Source organism: Poromitra crassiceps, assembly GCF_964638095.1.
Source record: "Poromitra crassiceps genome assembly, chromosome: 6".
NCBI classification, from domain to species: Eukaryota; Metazoa; Chordata; class Actinopteri; order Beryciformes; family Melamphaidae; genus Poromitra; species Poromitra crassiceps.
In genome coordinates, this window is record NC_139627.1 from 62,586,861 (window position 1) to 62,609,360 (window position 22,500).

The window sequence follows — 22,500 nt, forward strand, 5'->3', positions numbered from 1 at the left end:
CAAACTAATAAATTAAACTTGAAACTGATTCTTACAAAAGAAGCTCAAAACAAGCAGATACAAGAACTCTTTCAATCCACAGGCTATCAGCCTTGCAGGATTAAAGATTTTAATTTTTTACTTTATTTAACCAGGCAAATCATTAAGAACAAATCCTTATTTACAATGACGACCTTGCAAAATAAAGAAAAAGGTGCTTAGCTGGTCACTTTACTGAAACTATTACAGGGGCTCTTTTGTTGACTTTATTATTGTCTTACTATTGTTGGTTGCGAGTGTAAATGTTTTGTTTTATTGTGGTTATCCATCGTCTGTACTGTGCATTTTAGTTTGTATGTCTGGAGCACTGACTGGACCAAATGGATTTCCCCATGTTGGATAATAAAGTTGATCAGAACACCAGTCCATGTCACAAATGTCACTTAGGCCCCGCCCCTCTGGCTCTCACCCCTCAACAGCCCCCCTCCCTGTGGAAATAAAGCTTCAATGAAAATGAAGTGGGAAAAAATCAACTGTGTTTACCTTTCAACCCCCCCCCCCCCTCCCCTCACCCCCCCTCCCTCACCCCCACTCCCGTGTATAAAGTCACAAAGCCTGACTGTGAGTTTGACGTGCGGTGTGACCACATGAGCTGACACACCATCTAACAGCCATTCTGTGTGTGTGTGTGTGTGCGTGCATGTGCGTGTGCGCACACATGTTTGTTTATGTGTGTGCGTGTGTGCGAGCGTCTGTGTGTGTGTGTGTGTGTGTGTGTGTGTATGTGCGAGCACGCTGAGGCCAAAGCCATACATTTACAAAAGTTGTGACCTTTCCGGGCCTCATTGGTAATCCGGTTTGATGGACAGACAGAGGGACTGTTCAGGACGTGGCTGATTGTTACAAAATGGCCCAGACACGGAAACTTGTCTTGGGCTCCAAGCCACTACATTGCACAGCACCTGAGTTGAAGCCACTACATTGCACAGCACCTGAGTTGAAGCCACTGCATTGCACAGCACCTGAGTTGTCCAGTAATTGCCGGACGTTGTCCGGTAAAACTAATGAAAGTCGGACAAATTAAAATCTGACGGACACCAGGTCCGGTAAATAATCCCCTCTCAGCAAAATTTTAGTTTTATTAAAATAGGCTCAAGTTGCATTTCCACACAGCCTCCTCCTATTAAATAGCCTAAATGAATATTTTTATGTGTAGGTTATAGCGTAGGCTGTATGTTATGTAGGTTATAGTGTAGGCTGTATGTTATGTAGGTTATAGTGTAGGCTGTATGTTATGTGTAGGTTATAGTATAGGCTGCATGTTATGTGTAGGTTATAGTGTAGGCTGTATGTTATGTGTAGGTTATAGTGTAGGCTGTATGTTATGTGTAGGTTATAGTGTAGGCTGTATGTTATGTGTAGGTTATAGTGTAGGCTGTATGTTATGCGATGAACGAAACAACGAAACAACAAATTCACAATTACATGCGCTCAATGTAGTCATCACTCAGCAGCAGCTCTGTCTCAATGTGGAGACAGGGAATATACCGCGCCTGCATTCTGACGTTACGTGTAGGGAGAGAAAGAGAGACAAGACGTGAATCAAATTAAAAAGCAGTTTTCTGAAAGCAAGAAGCAGGTCTGTACTTACCCTACTACTTACCCTACTGTACGTACCCTACTGTACTACTGTACAGGTCCCTACTTACCCTAACCACAGGTTAAACCAAGAAGCAGGTCTGTACTTACCCTAACCACAGGTTAAACCAAGAAGCAGGTCTGTACTTACCCTAACCACAGGTCCAACGTTACAATATGTCAATGACGACACGATAGCGTTAATTGAAAGCAGCTGATTTACGTGGGTTAGGGTGTAGGGACAATAGGCTATAAACTTCACAAGCAGAGCTGGTAATATTAGCTTAACTTTAAACTGGAAGAAAAGGTAAGAATACATTATTGTTAACGTTAGTTACCTGTAGCCTTGATCTGAGAACTGAAAAGCCCGTGCCAGTGTTCTTTTAATAGGCTATGAGACTCAGCATGCAAGGCAGTGTGTACCAAAGACGACGCTGCAGAGAAATGAATGAATCCTGAAGCTTGCATTGTTTGATTGAGCGGTCATAGAAACATGGTTGGTGCAGGGAATTTACAGCAATATGGAGATTATAGACTATAAGCTGCTATCAATTGTTTTTTAAGATTAATAAACACAGATCTAATATGTGTTCGATATTTATTCCAATTGTCCGGGAAACTGAAATCATGCGTTCTTGTTTAACGGAAACGCTGCACAGCACGACATCACCACAGTGAACATATACACGGATACATACATAGTATTCACTCGTGCAAAAAGTGTTTAAATTCACATATGTGACAGTAGTGCTAAAAATGGTAAAAGGTCATAAAAGAGACCATTTCAAATACTAAAAGCAGCGATAATCTGTCACGCTACAATTTTCAGATTTGCATTTGTGACATCATTTGAAAGCTTACAATCTGCACTTTCAGAATCTGTAAGAAAATGAACAATGACTTAGGCCTACAGTACTTATACTGTACATAGGGATACAATTATTTGCCCCCCTTATATACATATTTATAATGGACACTTTACATCGCACTTATTATTGTAAATAGCAGTTTATTTGTTCAAATGTACCCCTGCCAACTCACTGTCCTTTTTTGTTGTTGTGTGAACTGTGGCATTTTATTGACACAAAAAAGGGCAGCAGGGACATTTGACTTCTTATTGGACACAGTGACAGTGCGACTGCGACGTCCGGTGGTCTTGGTGTGCTGGGCGTCAGCTTGTTGTCCAGACCGTTGGCGAGGACCTGGCTGTATTTGCCATCCTTGACGTCCTTCTGTCTGTTGAGGAACCAGTCAGGGATTTTGTACTGACGAGGATTCTGCATGATAGTCAGGTGCCGACAGGCCGCAGTGCCAACAGGTCGCAATGCCGATAGCCCACAAGCAGAACCAGCTGAGCGAGGCGGCGTGCAGCGTGTCCATATAAGAGCCAGAATGATTTTGGAATGATTACCTGATCAAAATGTGGCAATAAACTTATAAATTTCAGCAAAGCCAACAAAAAATAAAGGCATAATTCTAACACAAAAAGCATTAACATTTCAGCATCTAAATAGACACGCCTTGTTTGGGCATGAGCTCATTGAGTAAATAGACAAAAAAATAAAAATAAAAAATAATAATAATAATATTAAAAAATTATGAATTAACCGATAGGTTAATCGATTATTAGCGTCGGTTAATCGAAAGTGAAATTAACCGAAAATTGACATCCCTACCCTGCGCTGAAGCGATCTCGTAAGATCATGGCTGACCCTCCCCACCCTGGGTCATGGCCGACCCCCTCGGCAAGAGACTGAGGCTGTCAAGACCAGAACCTCTCGCCACAAGTACAGCTTCTTCCCAACTGCCATCAGCCTCATCAACAAGGCCCGAAAGGCCCCTCTACCAAGGACACCACCAACCCCCTCCTCCCCCACTACCCCTGAACACGGCTGAATCCCCCCACTGACATGAGCCCCCCCCATCAAACGTCACTTTACGGTAGGGCATTCACGACTAGTGAATTTTACTAGTCGACTAGTCGTCCCTAAAGGACAGTCCGGACTTGCACACTAAAATAATGGTCGCAAAAATGCAGTCTGAAACCCTATGGAGGCGCCACTCAATTAATATTTCACGTCTTTAATTTTCTTTTACCGATGGTTAACCGATTAAGGTGTCTGTTAGTCGAAAGTAAAATTAACCGAAAATCTACATCCCTAGTCCAGGAGGTGCTGCTTTTTGTACCCGTGAAGTGAATACTGTCCGTTATCTTTGTCTTATCTGTTGACCTGCCAATTCTGCCATTGTCATCGCATCCTGTGTGTTAACATCCTGTGTGTTAACATCCTGTGTGTTAACATCCTGTGTGTTAACATCCTGTGTGTATGCATTAATGTGGTTGCCAATTAGACACTTATGTAACTGACTGACTCCCAATATCTGACTGCATTGATAGTGCTTATGTCCTTTCCATACTTATTTATGTGGACAAATTCAATCGTTCAAATGTGTGTGTAGCCTACGTACATACCTCTGAGCAGCTCTCTCACAGCGTGTAGTCAGGTGTGTGTATGTGTGTCTCAGAGGCGTTGTGTAGGTGTGTGTGTGTGTGTGTGCGTGCCCATGTACCTCTGAGCAGCTCTCTCACAGTGTGTAGCCAGGTGTGTGTGTGTGTGTGTGTGTGTGTACGTGTGTCCGTGTTTGTGTGTACCTCTGAGCAGCTCTCTCATAGTGTGTAACCAGGTGTGTGTGTGTGTGTGTGTGTGTGTGTGTGTGTGCGTGTTTGTGTGTACCTCTGAGCAGCTCTCTTACAGTGTGTAGCCAGGTGTGTGTGTGTGTGTGTGTGTGTTTGTGTGTACCTCTGAGCAGCTCTCTCACAGTGCGTAGCCAGGTGTGTGTGTGTGTTTGTGTGTACCTCTGAGCAGCTCTTTCACAGTGCATAGCCAGGTGTGTGTGTGTGTGTGTGTGTGTGTGTACCTCTGAGCAGCTCTCTCACAGTGCGTAGCAAGGTGTGTGTGTGTGTGTGTGTGTGTGCGTGTGTGTGTGTGTGTGTGTGTTTGTGTGTACCTCTGAGCAGCTCTCTCACAGTGCGTAGCCAGGTGTGTGTGTGTGTGTGTGTGTGTGTGTGTGTGTGTGTGTGTGTGTGTGTGTGTGTGTGTGTGTGTTAGAGGTCTTCACAGGTCTACTCAGACCCTAGGACCCGGGACCCGACCCGAGACCCGTACGGGGCCGGGTCCATATTTCTTATGGTCAATTAACTCATTGAGTGCCAAGGACGAGTATGTTCGTCAATTCAGATACTAACGTAGAGTGCCAAGGACGAGTATGTTCGTCAATTGCGTTTTTGGACGGTGGGACGTGGATCAAAGCCTCAGGCATCTCCTGTACAAATATTGTAGCTATTGAAGGTGTATAACCTATTTTACGGACTCATTAGGTGGCGACAGTGCTCTCCAGATTAGAGGAAGGTCAGGAAAACAGCAGGAAAAAGCCCCGTGATGAAAGAGAAACCGCTCATGCTGCAGCCAGAGCCATATAGATTGCTCTGTCTGGAGCTGACGTTGGCTGCGAACAGCAGTCAATCCGTGCCCACAACTGAGCCCCTCTGCCTCTGTCTGTCTGTCTGCATAGTTTCTCCACACGATTAGCCGCCAGAAAAGCAGCACCCGACGCCGAAGGGCCAAACCATTCTCAGCAGTCCGGTTTGGCTTTTCCGTGTCGCTGGGAGCCGGCGCACAAAAACGGAGCACTCCGAAAATAGACTGGGTGCGTGAGGCTGTGTGTTAGTGTGGGGAGGAGTTTGCAGCTGAGGGGGGGGGGGGGGGGGGGGGGGAGAGGGGGGGGGGGGGGCACGCAGGGCACCACACAACTACACCACGTCACTACATCAGAAAATATTATCTTCAGAGTCAGTGAATGTGAATTTGAAACGCCTGTATTTGCTCAAAACAACCTATCTTCTCCGGCTCATAACTAAAGTACTAAACTAAACTTTTTTTTGCTGATGATACAATAGAGTCAGCTCATTCTTTGTGCGTGTTCGGTGTTTACATAGTAATATCACACAATATTCTGTGGGCCTCGAGAAATCACTGAAAACGCTCTGAAACTCTGGCACTGGGAGCATCCGTTCTCCAAAAGTGGCTGGCACTCAATGAGTTAAGGTCCCCACGGGTCCGGGTCTATTTATCCTTATGTGTAATAAGAGTGGATCCGAGAAGACCCGTGATCAGCACTGATCACGAGAGAAACGCATCAAAACAGCGCACGTGAGGCTTGTTGTCACAAACTGCAAGTAAATCCATAGAGAAAATAAGTAGCAAAGAGCGTTCCCATCTGCAACGAAAATTACATTACTTCCTCGTTTACATGAGGCGCATGTGAGCGCATGGGTACACATGCGTCTCAGGCAAACAAGGAAGTGATTTTCGTTGCAGAGGATTTACTTTGAAAATGACAGTTTCCCGTACTTTGGATTATTATTTGATGATCGCATGGTGAGTACACAAGTCAACATGTATGTGATTGTTTCTAGCGCTGTTGTGTGTGTTTTTGGGCGAATGAACGGCGGTAGCATAGAGACTGCCACTGTAGTAGGCTACTATCTAACTAGCGTTAACAGTAGCAGCCCCCATGTTTCACTGTGAAACGCACTTTCTAATGCACGCACAGTGAAGATGTTGGCGACGTGTGCCTTCGCATTTAACGTTAGCCATGTGGCTTTTCAGTCAGCAAGAAGAATAACAGAAAACGTGGATTTATTTTTTTATTACACATTTCTTGGCAGGGATGAATGGATAATATGCATTACGTCACGGTCAGGCAGTGTCCGGGGCAGCAGCTCGACAGCGTCAACCAGGGGAGAATATGCTATAACGTTAGTTAATAAAGATGCCCAAAGTTTCATTTGATATAGCCTACAACTTGTAGCAGTTAACAAGCAACTTTGACGTCGGCACCACTAGTCTCTGCCTCGGTATTTCTCGGATCTGCACGGGGCCGGGTCTCAGATGTCTAATAATAGACGGGTCCACTCCGGGTCCGGGCACAAATGTCCCGGGTCCATTAGGGTCCGGGTCCGTGATTTTGGACCCGTGAAGACCTCTAGTGTGTGTGTGTGTGTGTACCTCTGAGCAGCTCTCTCACAGTGCGTAGCCAGGTGTGTGTGTGTGTGTGTGTGTGTGTGTGTGTGTGTGTGTGTGTGTGTACCTCTGAGCAGCTCTCTCACAGTGCGTAGCCAGGTGTGTGTGTGTGTCTCGGAGGCATTGTGTAGGTGCAGTGTGTGCTGGCTCAGGCTCCTCCCTCGGCGGCGGCAGCAGAACAGCGTGAGGCCGAGCAAGGCTCCACCCACCGTCTGGCCCCGCCCACGCCGCCGCCGCACCTTCACTGCTATGACATCACGCAGGCGGACACGTCCACTACACAGCACGCTACACTGAGCTGCAGAGAGAGAGAGAGGGGGAGACATAACATGTCATTTCAACTGAAATAACATTCCAGAGTATTAAAGTCCCTGGAAACCAAACATAAATATGTGTTTTGAGTTTGTCACACCACAGGAAAATGTGTTATTAACCACCCAGTCAAATTTGAACTGAATTGAATGTTGCCAAGAACCTCTATGCAGCCTCTATGTTCTCAATGCAATTCAATTATGCTCTCAAGGCTGTTCCCTCCTGTGACTGTGAGACTGTGGTGGTGTATGCTTCAAGCATGCTGCAGCCAGTCTGCAACACGCTCGCAAATAGCCAATGAGAGTCGACCCTCATGGGGTTCCCAATTATTATTTTTAGCTTGAGACCCCACTTTGACATTCCAAAAATCTAGGGACCCCCCCAGACATTCAAATTTCGGTACAACATTGGTAATATCATCAATGGGTGACAGTTTTTCCTGAATATCATCAGTGACCATTTGATGTAGAATGCAGATGACATGTAACTGGTTCGTTAAACTCGCATTCCAGGAATATTGTATTTACTGCGCTGCTCTAAAGACAACATAACTGGCTCGTGCCTCAGAGAGCCTGTTCGTCCTGAAACCCACTCGCTTTGCGCCAGAACACACTCGATTTGAGGGTGGAACACACCAGGATTGGCCAACGCCAGTGCCCAGAACTGTCAAATCAAATAATCGACAGAGCCCGCCTCCCAATCCCCTTTTCTTTTTTTTGCATGACAGTGTATCAGAGATAGAGCACGTTATAATATAGTAGAAACAGGGTTTGAACGCGCACTCTCCGTCTACACGCTGAGGACGGCTTAACGTCGAAACGCGTCCGTGTGATACTGTGCGTTGCTGTGATGGACTAATAAAAGTTCCTAGTAAAAGGAGTGCTGGCTCAAATTAATAACTCATTAACTCAAATCAACTCTCAATAACTGTCAAACATTCTGTCATTCATCTAGTTTGACAGTTATTGAGAGTTGATTTGAGTTAATGAGTTATTAATTTGAGTTAGTGTGGACCAGTGATGTCACTGGTCCACACTTTAACACTCAATAACTGTCAAATTAAATGACAGACTTCAAAACAGTTTACAGTTTTCTGATATACTACTGATGTTCTAATGATACAAAGCTGGTTGAAAATGGGCAGAGTGTTCCTTTAATATTAATTGTTTAGGCCTAATTATTTGTAAAGTCACAACACATTAGAGATGTGTGTAGTTCTTCACAGATTTAGCCTCTTCATTTTGCTCTCAAATGCACCAGGTTGACGAATTTTACTTTAAAATGTACAAAATCTTCTTCCGGGGGAGAATCCCCCCGGACCCCCCTTGGGTAGCTTGGCCCCCCCAAGCTAGGGGCAGGCCCCCTTTGTAACTTGGGTCTGGAGCCGGGCCTGACGCCGATGGAAACGGTTTTGCGCTAAATGGTTAAAACTTATATCAATTTGGTCATTCAGTGGCATTTTACTGCAATGTAACATAACTAACTAGCCACTAATATTAGCCACAGTATCTGACTACCCACAATGCATTGCGCTGTTAAAGTGCTCGCGCTAAAAACAGGTCAATTGGAGTGAATGGAGATGTTGCAACTCTCTGGCTCTGGCCCTATAATGATCACATGAAAAAATAAATGTTCACATGAGTGGGAAAGGGCACGCGCAAATACCACCGTGACGTACCAAATGGGCCATTCATTTGAGGGCCAAAAAAAAGCAGGTTTGAACCAGTGGGCAACAGAATTAGGGAATGTATGAAGCCAGTCGTGAAATTCCATTAATTCGAAAAGTCCGCAGGGGGGCGCACGTCAGGTCCGGAAGTGACGACACGTACATTGGCTCCAATGTAAAAATGCGCCGACTTCTCTCTCGTTCTGTGTCTTAAATAAACATTTTCCGAATGAGCTTATGGTCTGAATAAACAATTTCAAGTCTTTTTCATGCTCCCCTGGGCTCCGTTTTCTAAATTATGGTCCCATTTCGAGTAAAAGACTCAAAAGAGCCGATAAAAATTATAACTTTGGGGGCGGGATTTTCTTTGATTGACACCAGCCAGCCCAACCAGTTGCCAAGGCAGGCTAGCTAGCTAGCTAGCAACGTAGCCAGAGATTAAAAGTAAAATAACAGAAACAGCGTTACCCTTATGATATTTTAATGATGTTAGTAGACACACGTAATAGTATAGATCCCCGTTATGAGGTATGTTGATCAAAAGAACACCTAAAACGCTATATCGAAATCGGGTTTTAGTGGACGGGCAGCTCGGGCAGCTCTGAAGTTGGGGCTTCAGAGCTGATCTGCGGCTAGCTAGCTAGCAACAGTATAGAGCCCCCGAGGTCTGTTGATCAAAAGAACACCTAACGCTATATCGTTATGTAATGTGACTTGTGACATGATCACCACATTTCAATAAATATAACGTTTTTGCACATTTGAATGCTGCTGGTCGTTTGTTTAACGCTGTATATATTGGACATTTAAAGCTGATACACAATTGTGTTGAGGTAATTCCGCAAAGCTCAGTTAAAAATATAACGTGTAACACTTAAAACAATCAAATGTAAATTTTTCACAGTAATACAGTCCAGGCCATGGTGAGCTAATTGTTTGAATTATATCGAAATATATTTGTATGGTGTAGCAGACATTACAATAATATGACAATATAAGCCAGTTACCCTAGCTAGAGAGAGCAATTTCAGCCCACCAGATATCACCATATTTAATTTCAATAAATATTAAGCATTCATTGATTGAAGCAGACTGCTGGTTTCTCCGTCGTCATGTCCTCTGGTCCAATCTTCGGTTCGTATCACTCGACATCAACAATCTTATACATGATAATATACAACAAGGCTATCTTTGTTGACAATGTTTATTGACAAAAGCATTAAAACAAGCAAATATAACAATATTCTCCGGTCACTGGCACTAGCTACAACTTGAACAGAATATTATAGCTTTGATATTCACAAATCATGATCCTCTGTTGTGTAGTTTAGCGTTAATCTCAGGAGAACAGAATATTATTGCTTCGATCTGTGTGTCCCATCTGGTACTGGACGGCGCTACCCCTGGAAGAAACGAATTAGACACTGTTAATCACTGTATAACGTTAACGTTTGCTTACCCAACACTACGTGCGATTGGTAAATACTGTAAATGTAGCCTTGTACCAAGACGCTGATTACATTACACTGCATTACATTGCATCAGCTGATGCAATGTAAGGCTACTGTAAATGCAGAGGTGGATAAACTATCCAGAGGAGTTGAACCCCCTTGTTCCCCCTCATTGATTGATAGTTATCTAACGTTAGCTAGATATATAACGCTATAGCTGGTAGATCATATGAGTATGCTTTGAATCTGCCTCATCTCAAAGAGGTAACCTAGGTAAACAGAACTGCGTTTGTTTTCTGTCTACGTCCGAATCTGTGCAGCATGCAATACTGTTTAACGTTGTATAACGTTAACTTATGCTACTCTAGTCTAACGTCCTCCTGTAATGACAAATGGACATGTAGCTAGCGTTAATGTCATGCTATGCAATTAGCGTTACGTTAGAAAATAAGATTACCTCGATTTTGTGGAAGATGCAAGCGGCAGGCTGGTGACGCCGCGCGAGGTCTGGAGGAAATAATACTCTGGTTTTTCTTCGGGCTATTGTATTCAATGTGAGAGCAATGGAGCAAGGCTAGCAATAGCAACTAACGTTAGCAACATTTGTTAGCCAAGCTAACGGCTAGCAGGGAAAATAACATGAACAAGATGGATGCCGTGGCGGAGGAAACCCTCCCCCGAGTCCCGTCCACGCTCACGCCCTTTCCTGTTTTCCCGGCTCCAGGTTTGAACAGATTTCCCACAATGCAACAGGAAAATCCATTCATCCAATCAAACGAAATCAAACAATATCGGGAAGTGAGCTTCATTTTGCCGTGTCAAAATCATATAGCTAAGGTGGTCCAGATATTATGTACAGTCTATGGTTTGAACCCATAGAGGGCACTTATGCTGTTGAAATGATAGGAGACCAACAAATTGGTCTCAAATGTGTAGATTTTGACCAGAATCCTTCACATACCACCCCAAAAGCCATGTATATTGGTTAAAAGCTGAAAAAAGTATTTTGGGGGTTAGTTACACTTTAAACTCAGAATTCTCAGAATGGCCCTAATCCTCTTCAGTAGTTTTAAATTGTGTGTGGTTAAAAAAAACGACCCCAAGGTTGGGAACCACTGCACTAGTCTTTAGCAACATTATGAACCACTGCACTAGTCTTTAGCAACATTATGCAGTAATTACTTTTTTTAAGTGCCTCCAAAATTTTGTAAATGCCCCCATTTTTAGACAGTTGGGGCAAAAGTTGCCCCCAATTTTTTTTTTTTTTTTCCTACACTGCAAGCTGCAGCACGCCCACACAGTGATTTCCACATGCCTGATCTTACCCATAAATGTCATAAAAATAATTGAAAATTGCTCAGCAACAGATACAAAAACACGAGCATATATGTGTTTAATGTACATACAAAGAAATGATAATGGTAATCAGACTTTTGAAACACTCATTTCAAATGTAGCGCACATTCGGGCTGCAGTTACCCCCCTCCCAGCGCATGTGTAACGTCTTTGGGTTGAAACTAACGTCTAGAACTTTTTGATGCTTACAATTAGGCACATAAGACCGTAAATTACATAGATGGAAGGTTTTCATCCATTTTGCTTGCTAACCTCCTTATCGTGTTATGTATTTCCGAGTGAAACGGTGACTGTAGGCAGGACCAGAGACTGAGGAATTTGATTGGACAACAGGCCACTAGAGAGGCGGGACATAACGTTTGGGAAGCTTCTTTTTTTTCAATATTTTATTTTCAGTTTTCAGAACATAAAAAAAACGAAACAAACTCAGACACAGGGAAAGAGAAAAAAAAATATATATATATATATCAACATTTCAATGTTACAACATGGTGCTACCAGCCGTGAAAGGTGTCCATGTGCTTCTAAGAGATGTTGTGCATGGCATCTCACGCAAGGGGTTGATAAGATTTCCCCCTTTCTATTGATAGCCAAACATTTCCTCATTTAAGCACCTAACAATGAAAGCCTAAATTGATAACAGTTCTCTCTCTGCCTGTCAGTGACTTACAAGCATTTCCTCATTGAAGGCCTGTGTGTTGAGAAAGCATACGTGAAAATGAAACTAAAAATAGGAGTGGGCTGCACACACACACACACACACAGCCACCACATGTTTCTTTGAATCTTTTGCTCATAGCTTATTGCTCATATGGAAAAACTGTGGATACTCGAAGGTTTAAATCTCCTGGAAATAATGTTATTATTCCAGAACAAAGAAAGTTAAGAATCCACAGTAGAGGGTTTAGCAAAATGAAATTTTAAAGCAATACTTATGTTACAAATATTTTATTAATGATTTTAATATCCTATCATTTATTCTTATTTTCATCCTGAAATGCATATTGTGCTTATATATCCTACTGATTAAATAAGTGTTTTTGACATCTTTTATAAAATGAACTTTAAAACCTGTTCAATAAACCATACACCCTGTACGTTGAACTTTCCCCTAAAAACCATGACCTTTGTACACCCTGTGCAGAATGGAACATTAAGCTCTTACCCAAAGTTCAGTGATGTGTATTTTTTCCATCGAGGCAGGACAGGTGCCGATTATGTATTTGATGTGGTTTTAACGTCATGGCAACAGCGCTTTTTGCAGAAACGTCTCTGCAGAAAAAGACGTCTGTAAGCTCTTTGAACCCAGACAGGAAAGGAGCTGTGGTAGGTGTCGCTTCCTGCCTAGAGAGACAGGCAGCAGGTCGTTGCTGAGAGGGAGTCAGCCTCTCTCTCATGTGTGCTTTGAAGAAGTCCCATATCTGATGTGATTAAATATTAAAAGCATGTATAACTAACTTTTTCCACAGCCATGAAATATTGATCTTCCTCCCCACAAATATATATATTATAAGCCTTAGGTGTATTGATTTAATAAACTTATTTCTTACAAACATATTATGTTTAGTGGTTCCAGTCAAGTATAAAGTTAAAGCCAAGATTGCTTGCTATACAATAAGGGAGATACAGTATATAATATTTAGATAAATATTAGCTTATTGTTACTGCTGCAACTTTAGGTTGGGAAAATCATAGTCATATTAAAGCTGCATCTGCCGACCGAATTGGCAGGTGGTCGTCAAATTAGTTGATAAATGGTAAGTGCTAATTGATAAGTGTCCTCATCCAATCAGAATAAGGATGAAGCTGCTTTCTCTGTTGTGATAAGAATTGAAACTATCTCTTCTCTTTTTACACTCCATTAGGGGTGGTTTTCGACCAAGAGATAGCTGGTTTGAGCTGAATGAAAATTGTTCCAGCTTCAGACTAATATAGTTGAATTTGGTCCTATCTAGGATGAAGATTAGATTATCTAGTTTAAAGTAACCATAGATAACGTGTGATAGGATTTTAAAATAGAGAAAATAGCTAAATTAGCTGACCCAAATTATAGGAGTTAAAATAGGAATTTAAATGTATCAAGCGGGCAATATTCAAGTGAGTGTTAGTGCATGAAGACCATGTCACGTGATGCGGGCCTCAGGGAGGAGAAGAACATCTGCCCACGAGGAAGGAAGAGCTACTGAAGGAACACGCCCACAACACCATGATCAAAGTCTCACATGAAGTGATAAAAGGGAAGACAAAACGAAAAACGAAGTCTTTTTCAAATGTCTCTTTCTTCATCTGATCAATTTCAGCTGCTAGGAAAGACAACCAGAATCTGACCCGGAGATCTCTGATTGGTAATCTGTATCACACTTGATTGGCTCTGTATCATGATTTATGCAATATTTTCTATATAAAATAATATTCTAAATATCAGAATTGCTTGTCATATTGGTTTTTCATATATCTGGAATTTATTGGATACGCTGGAAAGGTATTAACATCTGTCAACACCTTCTGACCGGTGCGGTCAGTTCTGTCCAGATTGGACCTGGCACCGGAACATCCTTTCCCTTCAAATGGTGACGCCCGACGTGATTCCAGAGACACTCCAAAGGTGACAGCATTCTGACCAGCATTCGGAGAACAGTGGTTTAACAAATCCCGGGAAAACCATCAGAATAAGGTAAAGCAGATAACCTTTTTAATAAAATATCTGTAATTGGCTATTTCTAAAAATATTGTTATCCCTACTGGATTCCACAAATGCTGTAAATATCAACCAAATTTAGGAAAAGATACAGAGCTTTTCAGACACGTTTGGATCCGGTGAGGGTTCGAGTCCCAAGACCGGCAGCGCGTGTGAGGAATATAGACCAAGACCACAGCCCAAACAGGTTGGAATCCTGTCGAAAAGCAGAAATAAGTAGAGACTTTCTGCCTAGGAAGACGTTGCGAGCTTCCTAGAAAAGAACCAAGGCTGGGTATCCAGGCCCGCTTACAGAATCGGCGAGTTCTAGACCTCTGAGATTACCGGAATCACAGAGGAGCGAAGTATATCGGGTTAGAAGTCCCGTTTCAAGCGCGTGTGAGGGAAATAATTAATTTTCTCAAGACCATAGCCCAAGACCGAGCGCGTGTGAGGGAATTCATTTTCTCAAGACCAGTAGCCTTAAAAAGGATCGGCGTATCCTAATTAACATTTGTAGTAAGAGTTGTTTGGGAAACTGTGGGGGCTGGGTCGTCTGCAGCAGCAAATTCAACCGTTAGGACGGTGCTCTGCAGATTTGTGTGGAAATTGTGGGCGGGATAGTGTGTTATATCGAGTACTGTCTCAAAAGGAGTAACATTGTGCTGATTTAAGTGGGAAACTCCCTTTTTTGCAGCGCTACAGGTTATCTGTAGTAGAAGCTTCTGCAAGATTATTTCAGTACACTGGCTGAAACAGGACCACTCCACCTTTGAGATAGTAGTATCGGAAATTGCATTTAGTACGAAATCATTTCCTCTCTGGCAGTACATTTCTCATCAGGAAGAAGCACAGAAAAGTGTACCAAGTAACAAAATGGTGAAGACAAAGTCAACTTTTGGAGAGCAGTGGAAATCAATAGTTAAATATATACTTATGTCTACCCCACTAAAACAGAGAAAGAAATTATTGTCCCAATTAGAAGAGCTTAAGGTGTTACACCAAAAACGGGGGGATCTCCCTGGTGATTATGAGCGAGGCAGAGGGATCGATCAGATCCTGAGAAGAATTTGCAAGGAAAAAGGTGATGTAAAGTTAGAATCTATCACTAAAGCAGAGTGCGCAGGTTTGTTCACAAAGAGAGGTTTAGCTAAAAAGGCAGCTATACAAACCGACACTCATGCCCTATATTTGAAAGTGCTGATGGCCCATAACGATGTCAAAAGTCGTGAGGAGCAGCGCCCTGCCACTTCCATGTTTTCTGATCCATCAACACCAGATGCAGATTTGGTGGCAAAATTTAGAGAGAAATTTGCTGAAGAGGAAATTAGACAGAAGAGGGGAATGTATCCACTCCTGTCTGAGACTTTTCCCCCACCGTACGAGGAAGGGATTCAAGCCCCCCTGGTCTCGTTTTCAGGTCTATTAGACATCAAAGGAAAAGTGGAAATAAATGCAGAAGGAGAGACAGAAAAAGAGGAAACCCTAAGAGAGAGAGAGGAATTAGCCTCACTAATCTTAGAGGATGATAGAAAGAGGAAGATGAAACAGCTGGACCGCAGACAACAGGCAGTGGATGAAAAGATTTCAATATTGAAAGCGCAGATGAGACAGCAAGGAGTGTTCAAGCGTCGGCTGAGTGATGAGGCAGGAAGTGTAAACAGCCGTAATGGAAGCGTTCAAATTCCCCTATTTTCTCCTTCTACCGGTTCATGTGAACCACATGTCAATTCAACCAGGAGAGAGGCCGTGAGTGAGGTCTCAATACAGCAGGAATATCATTCCCAAGGAGAAGAGAAGGAAGAGAGGAGAAGATGTGATGAGTTGAGAAGAGCTTTGATGGAGCGCACACAGAGAGAGAAAAAGAGAGAGGCGTGTGTAGGGGGTGAAATAGGGGAGGACTCAGAATGGAGCAGTGAGGAGGGAGGAGTTGTAGGAGGACAGTGCAGCAAAGACCCGATCTATTACTTAGATGGGGGGGAGGGGGAGAAAGAAGAAAAGAGAGAGGAAGCAGTGCGGTTCAAAGGAGTCATGAGGAGGGAGCCTAGGTCTAGAGTAACAGGCCCACACGTCAACCACTCAATGACGCTAAGGAGGAAGAGGGGGAGGGGACCAGCAGCACATGGGCAGGAAACAGAAAGTAAACCTTCACTTCAGGCACCTCTAATGGTGAATGCACAGAACCCAGGGGGAGTTTTGATCTACACACCATGGGCTATCAGAGACCTGAGCCTATTGGTAGATGCTTTGCCCAGTTTGAGACAAGGGGCTGCCCCCTGGCTGAGGGAGCTAGAGAAAAAGACTGCAGCCTCGCCTCTAGCTATGGCGGACATGCGAGCCCTAATTATGCAATGTGCCGGAGCAGGCGACCTCCAGCAGGTAGAATGCATTGCGCAGACCACACTAATCCCTGATGGGACAGCATTCGGCCCGAGCAGACAGGCATGGGGAAAGGCCCTCCGTGAGAAATTCCCGACCACCGCAATGTCCGCTGTAGTAATGTTCGAATGCAAGACGGATGAGTCACCCGAAGACTATATGGCCAGAATTAAAGAGAACTGGGAGACTCAAACAGGAATTAACTTGACACATGACGGACACAATGCCACAATGTTCAGAGGACAGGTGTTATCCAGCCTGCCCACTCCAATTAGAGACAAAATGGAGAGCGTACCCGCTCTCCACAAACAGCCGTTTGGCATCTGGGAAGATCATCTGTTACACTTTTTAAAAGAGGCAAAAAAGATAGCGATAAAAGATCAAAGTGACATAAAAGAACTCCAGACCAGACTGCTTAAGATGCAAATAAAAAATGAGGAATTAAAAGCCACAGAGGGGAAAGAGAAAGGGAAGAAAAAGGGCGCAGACGGTGTGGAGAAAGACCAAACACCTGAACCAATGATGGCTCAGCAGGGGTCATATTATTATGGGCCACCACAAAGGCAATACAACCCAGGAAATGGGGAGGGCCGGCCTCCAGTACTCGGGGTCTCCACCTGGTGACCTTTGCTGCTATAAACTGGAGGCACGGTTTACTTTATTTTGATGGTTGAATTAATTTGATTCATCGGTCTGGGTGGGTTGATTAAATGCTGGGTTAGGAAGTTCTGCATAGACACATAGCGAATAACTGACATACGAAATGTTTGCTTAGTTGACCAATTGCCGAATGAAGGCTTCGTTGAGTAACTTGAGAATTCCCTCTGTTATCTCTATAAAAGAACTAACACAAACCCAGGTAAGATACACCAACATTTTTCCGTTTGAGATGAGCGACACATAGCTAAATTTACTCTGGTTAAGGGGAGAGGGTCAAAATTTTGTCTATGAAATAAGACAATGACTTTTTCAGGACGGACTGTTCTGGGGTGCATTTGAAGTACATGAACAATGTTAACTGTCACTGTTCCATCTAGAGGTCTTGCCAGCCTCAATGCACACAAGTGAACTGGGAGGTCTAGCCAGCCTCCATGTAGAGCCCTCACTCACAGACATGTCACAAGCCCACAAAGTCAGTACATTGAAAGCGCTGTAAGCTTTAAAATGCACTCTCAGGAGCCATCTAGCCTAAGAGCGTCAGTCATTGCAACCAAATGTAAATGATTGGGGAGGGTACTCACATTTCAAACATCATCTGCCGGAGATACTTATGGTACTAATGACTCGTAATTAAAATAGTTTGTCTGAAAACAGGGAACTTTCACACAAGCACTACACTTAAGCTAGTTCAGTAAATGACTAGAGAGAAAAATCAGTGTCATGTCATGGAGAGATATTATATTTGTTATAGGTTTGTGTTGATTCTTTTGAGATTACCATTCTGATCTTTCGATTCCAATCTTTAAGATGTGGTTTTTATTTTTGCATAATGGCATCTAAGCAAACTTTCCATGCACTCATGGTCTGCAAATAGGACAAGGGGGCGGAGTTTGGAAACCAGGGTATGGGTCTGGCCTGGGACAAGGGGGAGGCAAGCTAAAATTATATAACAAATTAGGAAAATGATTAATTATCATCACATAGAGGGAGAATATTAATAGTGAAAAACTGAGGGACGAATAGGTCAAGAGTGTCAGAGCTGCAGGTTGACTGTGTTGTTTTTGTGTACACAGGAAGTGGTGACCCAGGGGAGCCAGGATAGATATTGTAACAGTTATATTACTGAGTGAACTTGTGACCATAAAGGTCAGACTGAATGTTTGTCTTTAGGAGTTTTCAACCTGTCCTACTGAGGTCGAGCTGGAATGGTAAGTTAACGATTACTTTTAAAATAACTCAAATTACAGTGCTAATATATTACATGTTATGTTGCAGGAAGGGATGGAGCTGGACCGTCCAGCGCCGTGGTGGGACGAGATAATTGAGTAAGGTTCACACCTATAAATAGGTGTGAAAGGGGGATTGATAAGATTTCCCCCTTTCTATTGATAGCCAAACATTTCCTCATTTAAGCACCTAACAATGAAAGCCTAAATTGATAACAGTTCTCTCTCTGCCTGTCAGTGACTTACAAGCATTTCCTCATTGAAGGCCTGTGTGTTGAGAAAGCATACGTGAAAATGAAACTAAAAATAGGAGTGGGCTGCACACACACACACACACAGCCACCACATGTTTCTTTGAATCTTTTGCTCATAGCTTATTGCTCATATGGAAAAACTGTGGATACTCGAAGGTTTAAATCTCCTGGAAATAATGTTATTATTCCAGAACAAAGAAAGTTAAGAATCCACAGTAGAGGGTTTAGCAAAATGAAATTTTAAAGCAATACTTATGTTACAAATATTTTATTAATGATTTTAATATCCTATCATTTATTCTTATTTTCATCCTGAAATGCATATTGTGCTTATATATCCTACTGATTAAATAAGTGTTTTTGACATCTTTTATAAAATGAACTTTAAAACCTGTTCAATAAACCATACACCCTGTACGTTGAACTTTCCCCTAAAAACCATGACCTTTGTACACCCTGTGCAGAATGGAACATTAAGCTCTTACCCAAAGTTCAGTGATGTGTATTTTTTCCATCGAGGCAGGACAGGTGCCGATTATGTATTTGATGTGGTTTTAACGTCATGGCAACAGCGCTTTTTGCAGAAACGTCTCTGCAGAAAAAGACGTCTGTAAGCTCTTTGAACCCAGACAGGAAAGGAGCTGTGGTAGGTGTCGCTTCCTGCCTAGAGAGACAGGCAGCAGGTCGTTGCTGAGAGGGAGTCAGCCTCTCTCTCATGTGTGCTTTGAAGAAGTCCCATATCTGATGTGATTAAATATTAAAAGCATGTATAACTAACTTTTTCCACAGCCATGAAATATTGATCTTCCTCCCCACAAATATATATATTATAAGCCTTAGGTGTATTGATTTAATAAACTTATTTCTTACAAACATATTATGTTTAGTGGTTCCAGTCAAGTATAAAGTTAAAGCCAAGATTGCTTGCTATACAATAAGGGAGATACAGTATATAATATTTAGATAAATATTAGCTTATTGTTACTGCTGCAACTTTAGGTTGGGAAAATCATAGTCATATTAAAGCTGCATCTGCCGACCGAATTGGCAGGTGGTCGTCAAATTAGTTGATAAATGGTAAGTGCTAATTGATAAGTGTCCTCATCCAATCAGAATAAGGATGAAGCTGCTTTCTCTGTTGTGATAAGAATTGAAACTATCTCTTCTCTTTTTACACTCCATTAGGGGTGGTTTTCGACCAAGAGATAGCTGGTTTGAGCTGAATGAAAATTGTTCCAGCTTCAGACTAATATAGTTGAATTTGGTCCTATCTAGGATGAAGATTAGATTATCTAGTTTAAAGTAACCATAGATAACGTGTGATAGGATTTTAAAATAGAGAAAATAGCTAAATTAGCTGACCCAAATTATAGGAGTTAAAATAGGAATTTAAATGTATCAAGCGGGCAATATTCAAGTGAGTGTTAGTGCATGAAGACCATGTCACGTGATGCGGGCCTCAGGGAGGAGAAGAACATCTGCCCACGAGGAAGGAAGAGCTACTGAAGGAACACGCCCACAACACCATGATCAAAGTCTCACATGAAGTGATAAAAGGGAAGACAAAACGAAAAACGAAGTCTTTTTCAAATGTCTCTTTCTTCATCTGATCAATTTCAGCTGCTAGGAAAGACAACCAGAATCTGACCCGGAGATCTCTGATTGGTAATCTGTATCACACTTGATTGGCTCTGTATCATGATTTATGCAATATTTTCTATATAAAATAATATTCTAAATATCAGAATTGCTTGTCATATTGGTTTTTCATATATCTGGAATTTATTGGATACGCTGGAAAGGTATTAACATCTGTCAACACCTTCTGACCGGTGCGGTCAGTTCTGTCCAGATTGGACCTGGCACCGGAAAATCCTTTCCCTTCAGGGTTCATGAAAAACCAGCCGGGCAAGTCTCAGCCATCGCCCCTAACCTTGTCAAGGTAGGCCAAAAACGGGTCCCAGATAACTGAAAATTTTCTAAATGAGTTGGTTCGCAGGAACCTGAGTCTCTCCATTAATATAACGGAGATCATGTCCGCCAACCACAGCTGAAAAGAATGAGGAGAGGGGGACTTCCATTCCTGCAGAATTAGTTTCTTGGCGACAATAGTCCCCTGTGTCAGAGACTGTTGCACAGCTGTAGGAAAGTTCAGAGAGGATTCCGAGCAACTAAAGATGGCTACCTCCTGAGCCACAGCTGCCCCGACAAAGCAACAGCTGCAGCAGACAAGAGTTATATGCTAGCATTAGCTGGCTGGCATGACAAGGACATCGCTCACAAGATTGAATGAGATTAGTGTCTCTAGTGAGAGAGGACAGTACTGCAGTCTAAAGCGAGAATTATATGGACTGTCACATGGGAATGAGATACACGGAATCCTGACGAGAAAAGGTTTTGAGCTTTTATACTCCGTGTGGGTTTCTCGTGGAAGTGACGATCATTTTTGAAAACTCCACTTTGTCCGCCCAGCTGCATCCACGTAGTTAGAATATTTGGGGTGTGCACGGACAGGAGAGACGGGAGGCGTGCGGACGGCCATGTCTGCTGATTTGACGTCACTTGTCCGCATGGACACTCGCAGTCCTCGCAGATGCGTTGGGTATAATTCAAGTTTAACTGCTACTTCTTTGCACCAGCCATTATTGACTTAGAAACAGAGACCTCCATCTGTCTTCTTACCAGAGAGTGCTGGATTATGATCCACTCTGTAAAGCTGAAATCCGTGTAGAAGCAGCTCGTTGTCCGGTGTAGATTCGTACAGCCATGTCTCAGTGAAGCATACAGCGGAAGCTGTAGCAAAGTCCTCTCTTCCGTCTCCGGACGATGGCCCAAGCCAGCCCCGCTCTGGCCACAGTGCCTAGCAGCTCCACCGAAGGGATGAGAAAGCTGGGCAATACATCCTCAGGAGTGGTTTCGCCTACGTTCAAGAGCTCTTCTCTCGTGAAGGAGCGTCGGGAATTACGACTAAACACTGAGTTAACACACAAAACAAAACAAAAACACGGTGCAACAAAGCACAGTGTAGCACCATAATTTCACTAGAGCAGTGGTTAGCTGCCCCGCCTAGTGAGCTCCACCAATCAGATGCTCATACAGTGAGCTCCACCAATCCAAGATGTTGATATTACACTTTAGGATTGTGGGTAGTGTAGTACGTCTCCATGACATTGAATAAAAATGTAAAAACAAAAACAAAGATGATATCATACAGATTTGTGGCTTCTACAGGAACATATACCATCGTTAAGTTTACCTTGGGTGTTTACGACATTATGGCTAATAATCAAAATCTCAACGCAGAATATAAATGGGGAAATACGCTTACGCACATGACCGTTGAGCTCTATTGTAAACCGTTTGCGTTTGGTCGTGACTCTTGGTTTGTGTTGTCTTTATTTAGTCGTGTCTCTTGGCGCCCAAACTGTTACTGCAACTAAACGTTCTAAACTAAATGTTCTACCAGCATAGAAGGCATATTTGTGAGTTTTAAGGCCGTTGCACAACAGGGGTGACGCAAATAAAGGTTAGGAAAATACAGAATCATTCGTAGGCCAATTATATTCACACCAAACGCAAAACCTAATACACCTTTAATTTTCATGCCAATAAAGGCTGCTGTGCTGCACGGGCAGAGGGAGAGAGATACAGGCAGAGAGAGAGAGAGTGAGAGAGAGAGACAGGTTTTCCCTCCACTCCAATGAAGATGAGTCTGATCTGTGTTGACAGAAGTTGCACGTGCGCACGCGCGCACTCACACACACACACACACACACACACACACACACACACACACACACACACACACTCCATCTCTC

The 22,500-nt window shown here is 42.9% G+C and overlaps 1 protein-coding gene across 1 annotated transcript in view; it reads right to left on the minus strand.

The window, feature by feature from the left end:
• Positions 1–22,500, minus strand: part of cerkl (CERK like autophagy regulator) — a gene marked incomplete at both ends in the record, with an annotated part of 68,309 nt that overhangs the window by 36,263 nt on the left and 9,546 nt on the right. The window contains one exon of the mRNA XM_083638335.1: positions 6,769–6,999. Within this exon, the coding sequence (XP_083494461.1) occupies positions 6,769–6,999 (231 nt within the window). The remainder of the gene's footprint in view (positions 1–6,768; positions 7,000–22,500) is intronic.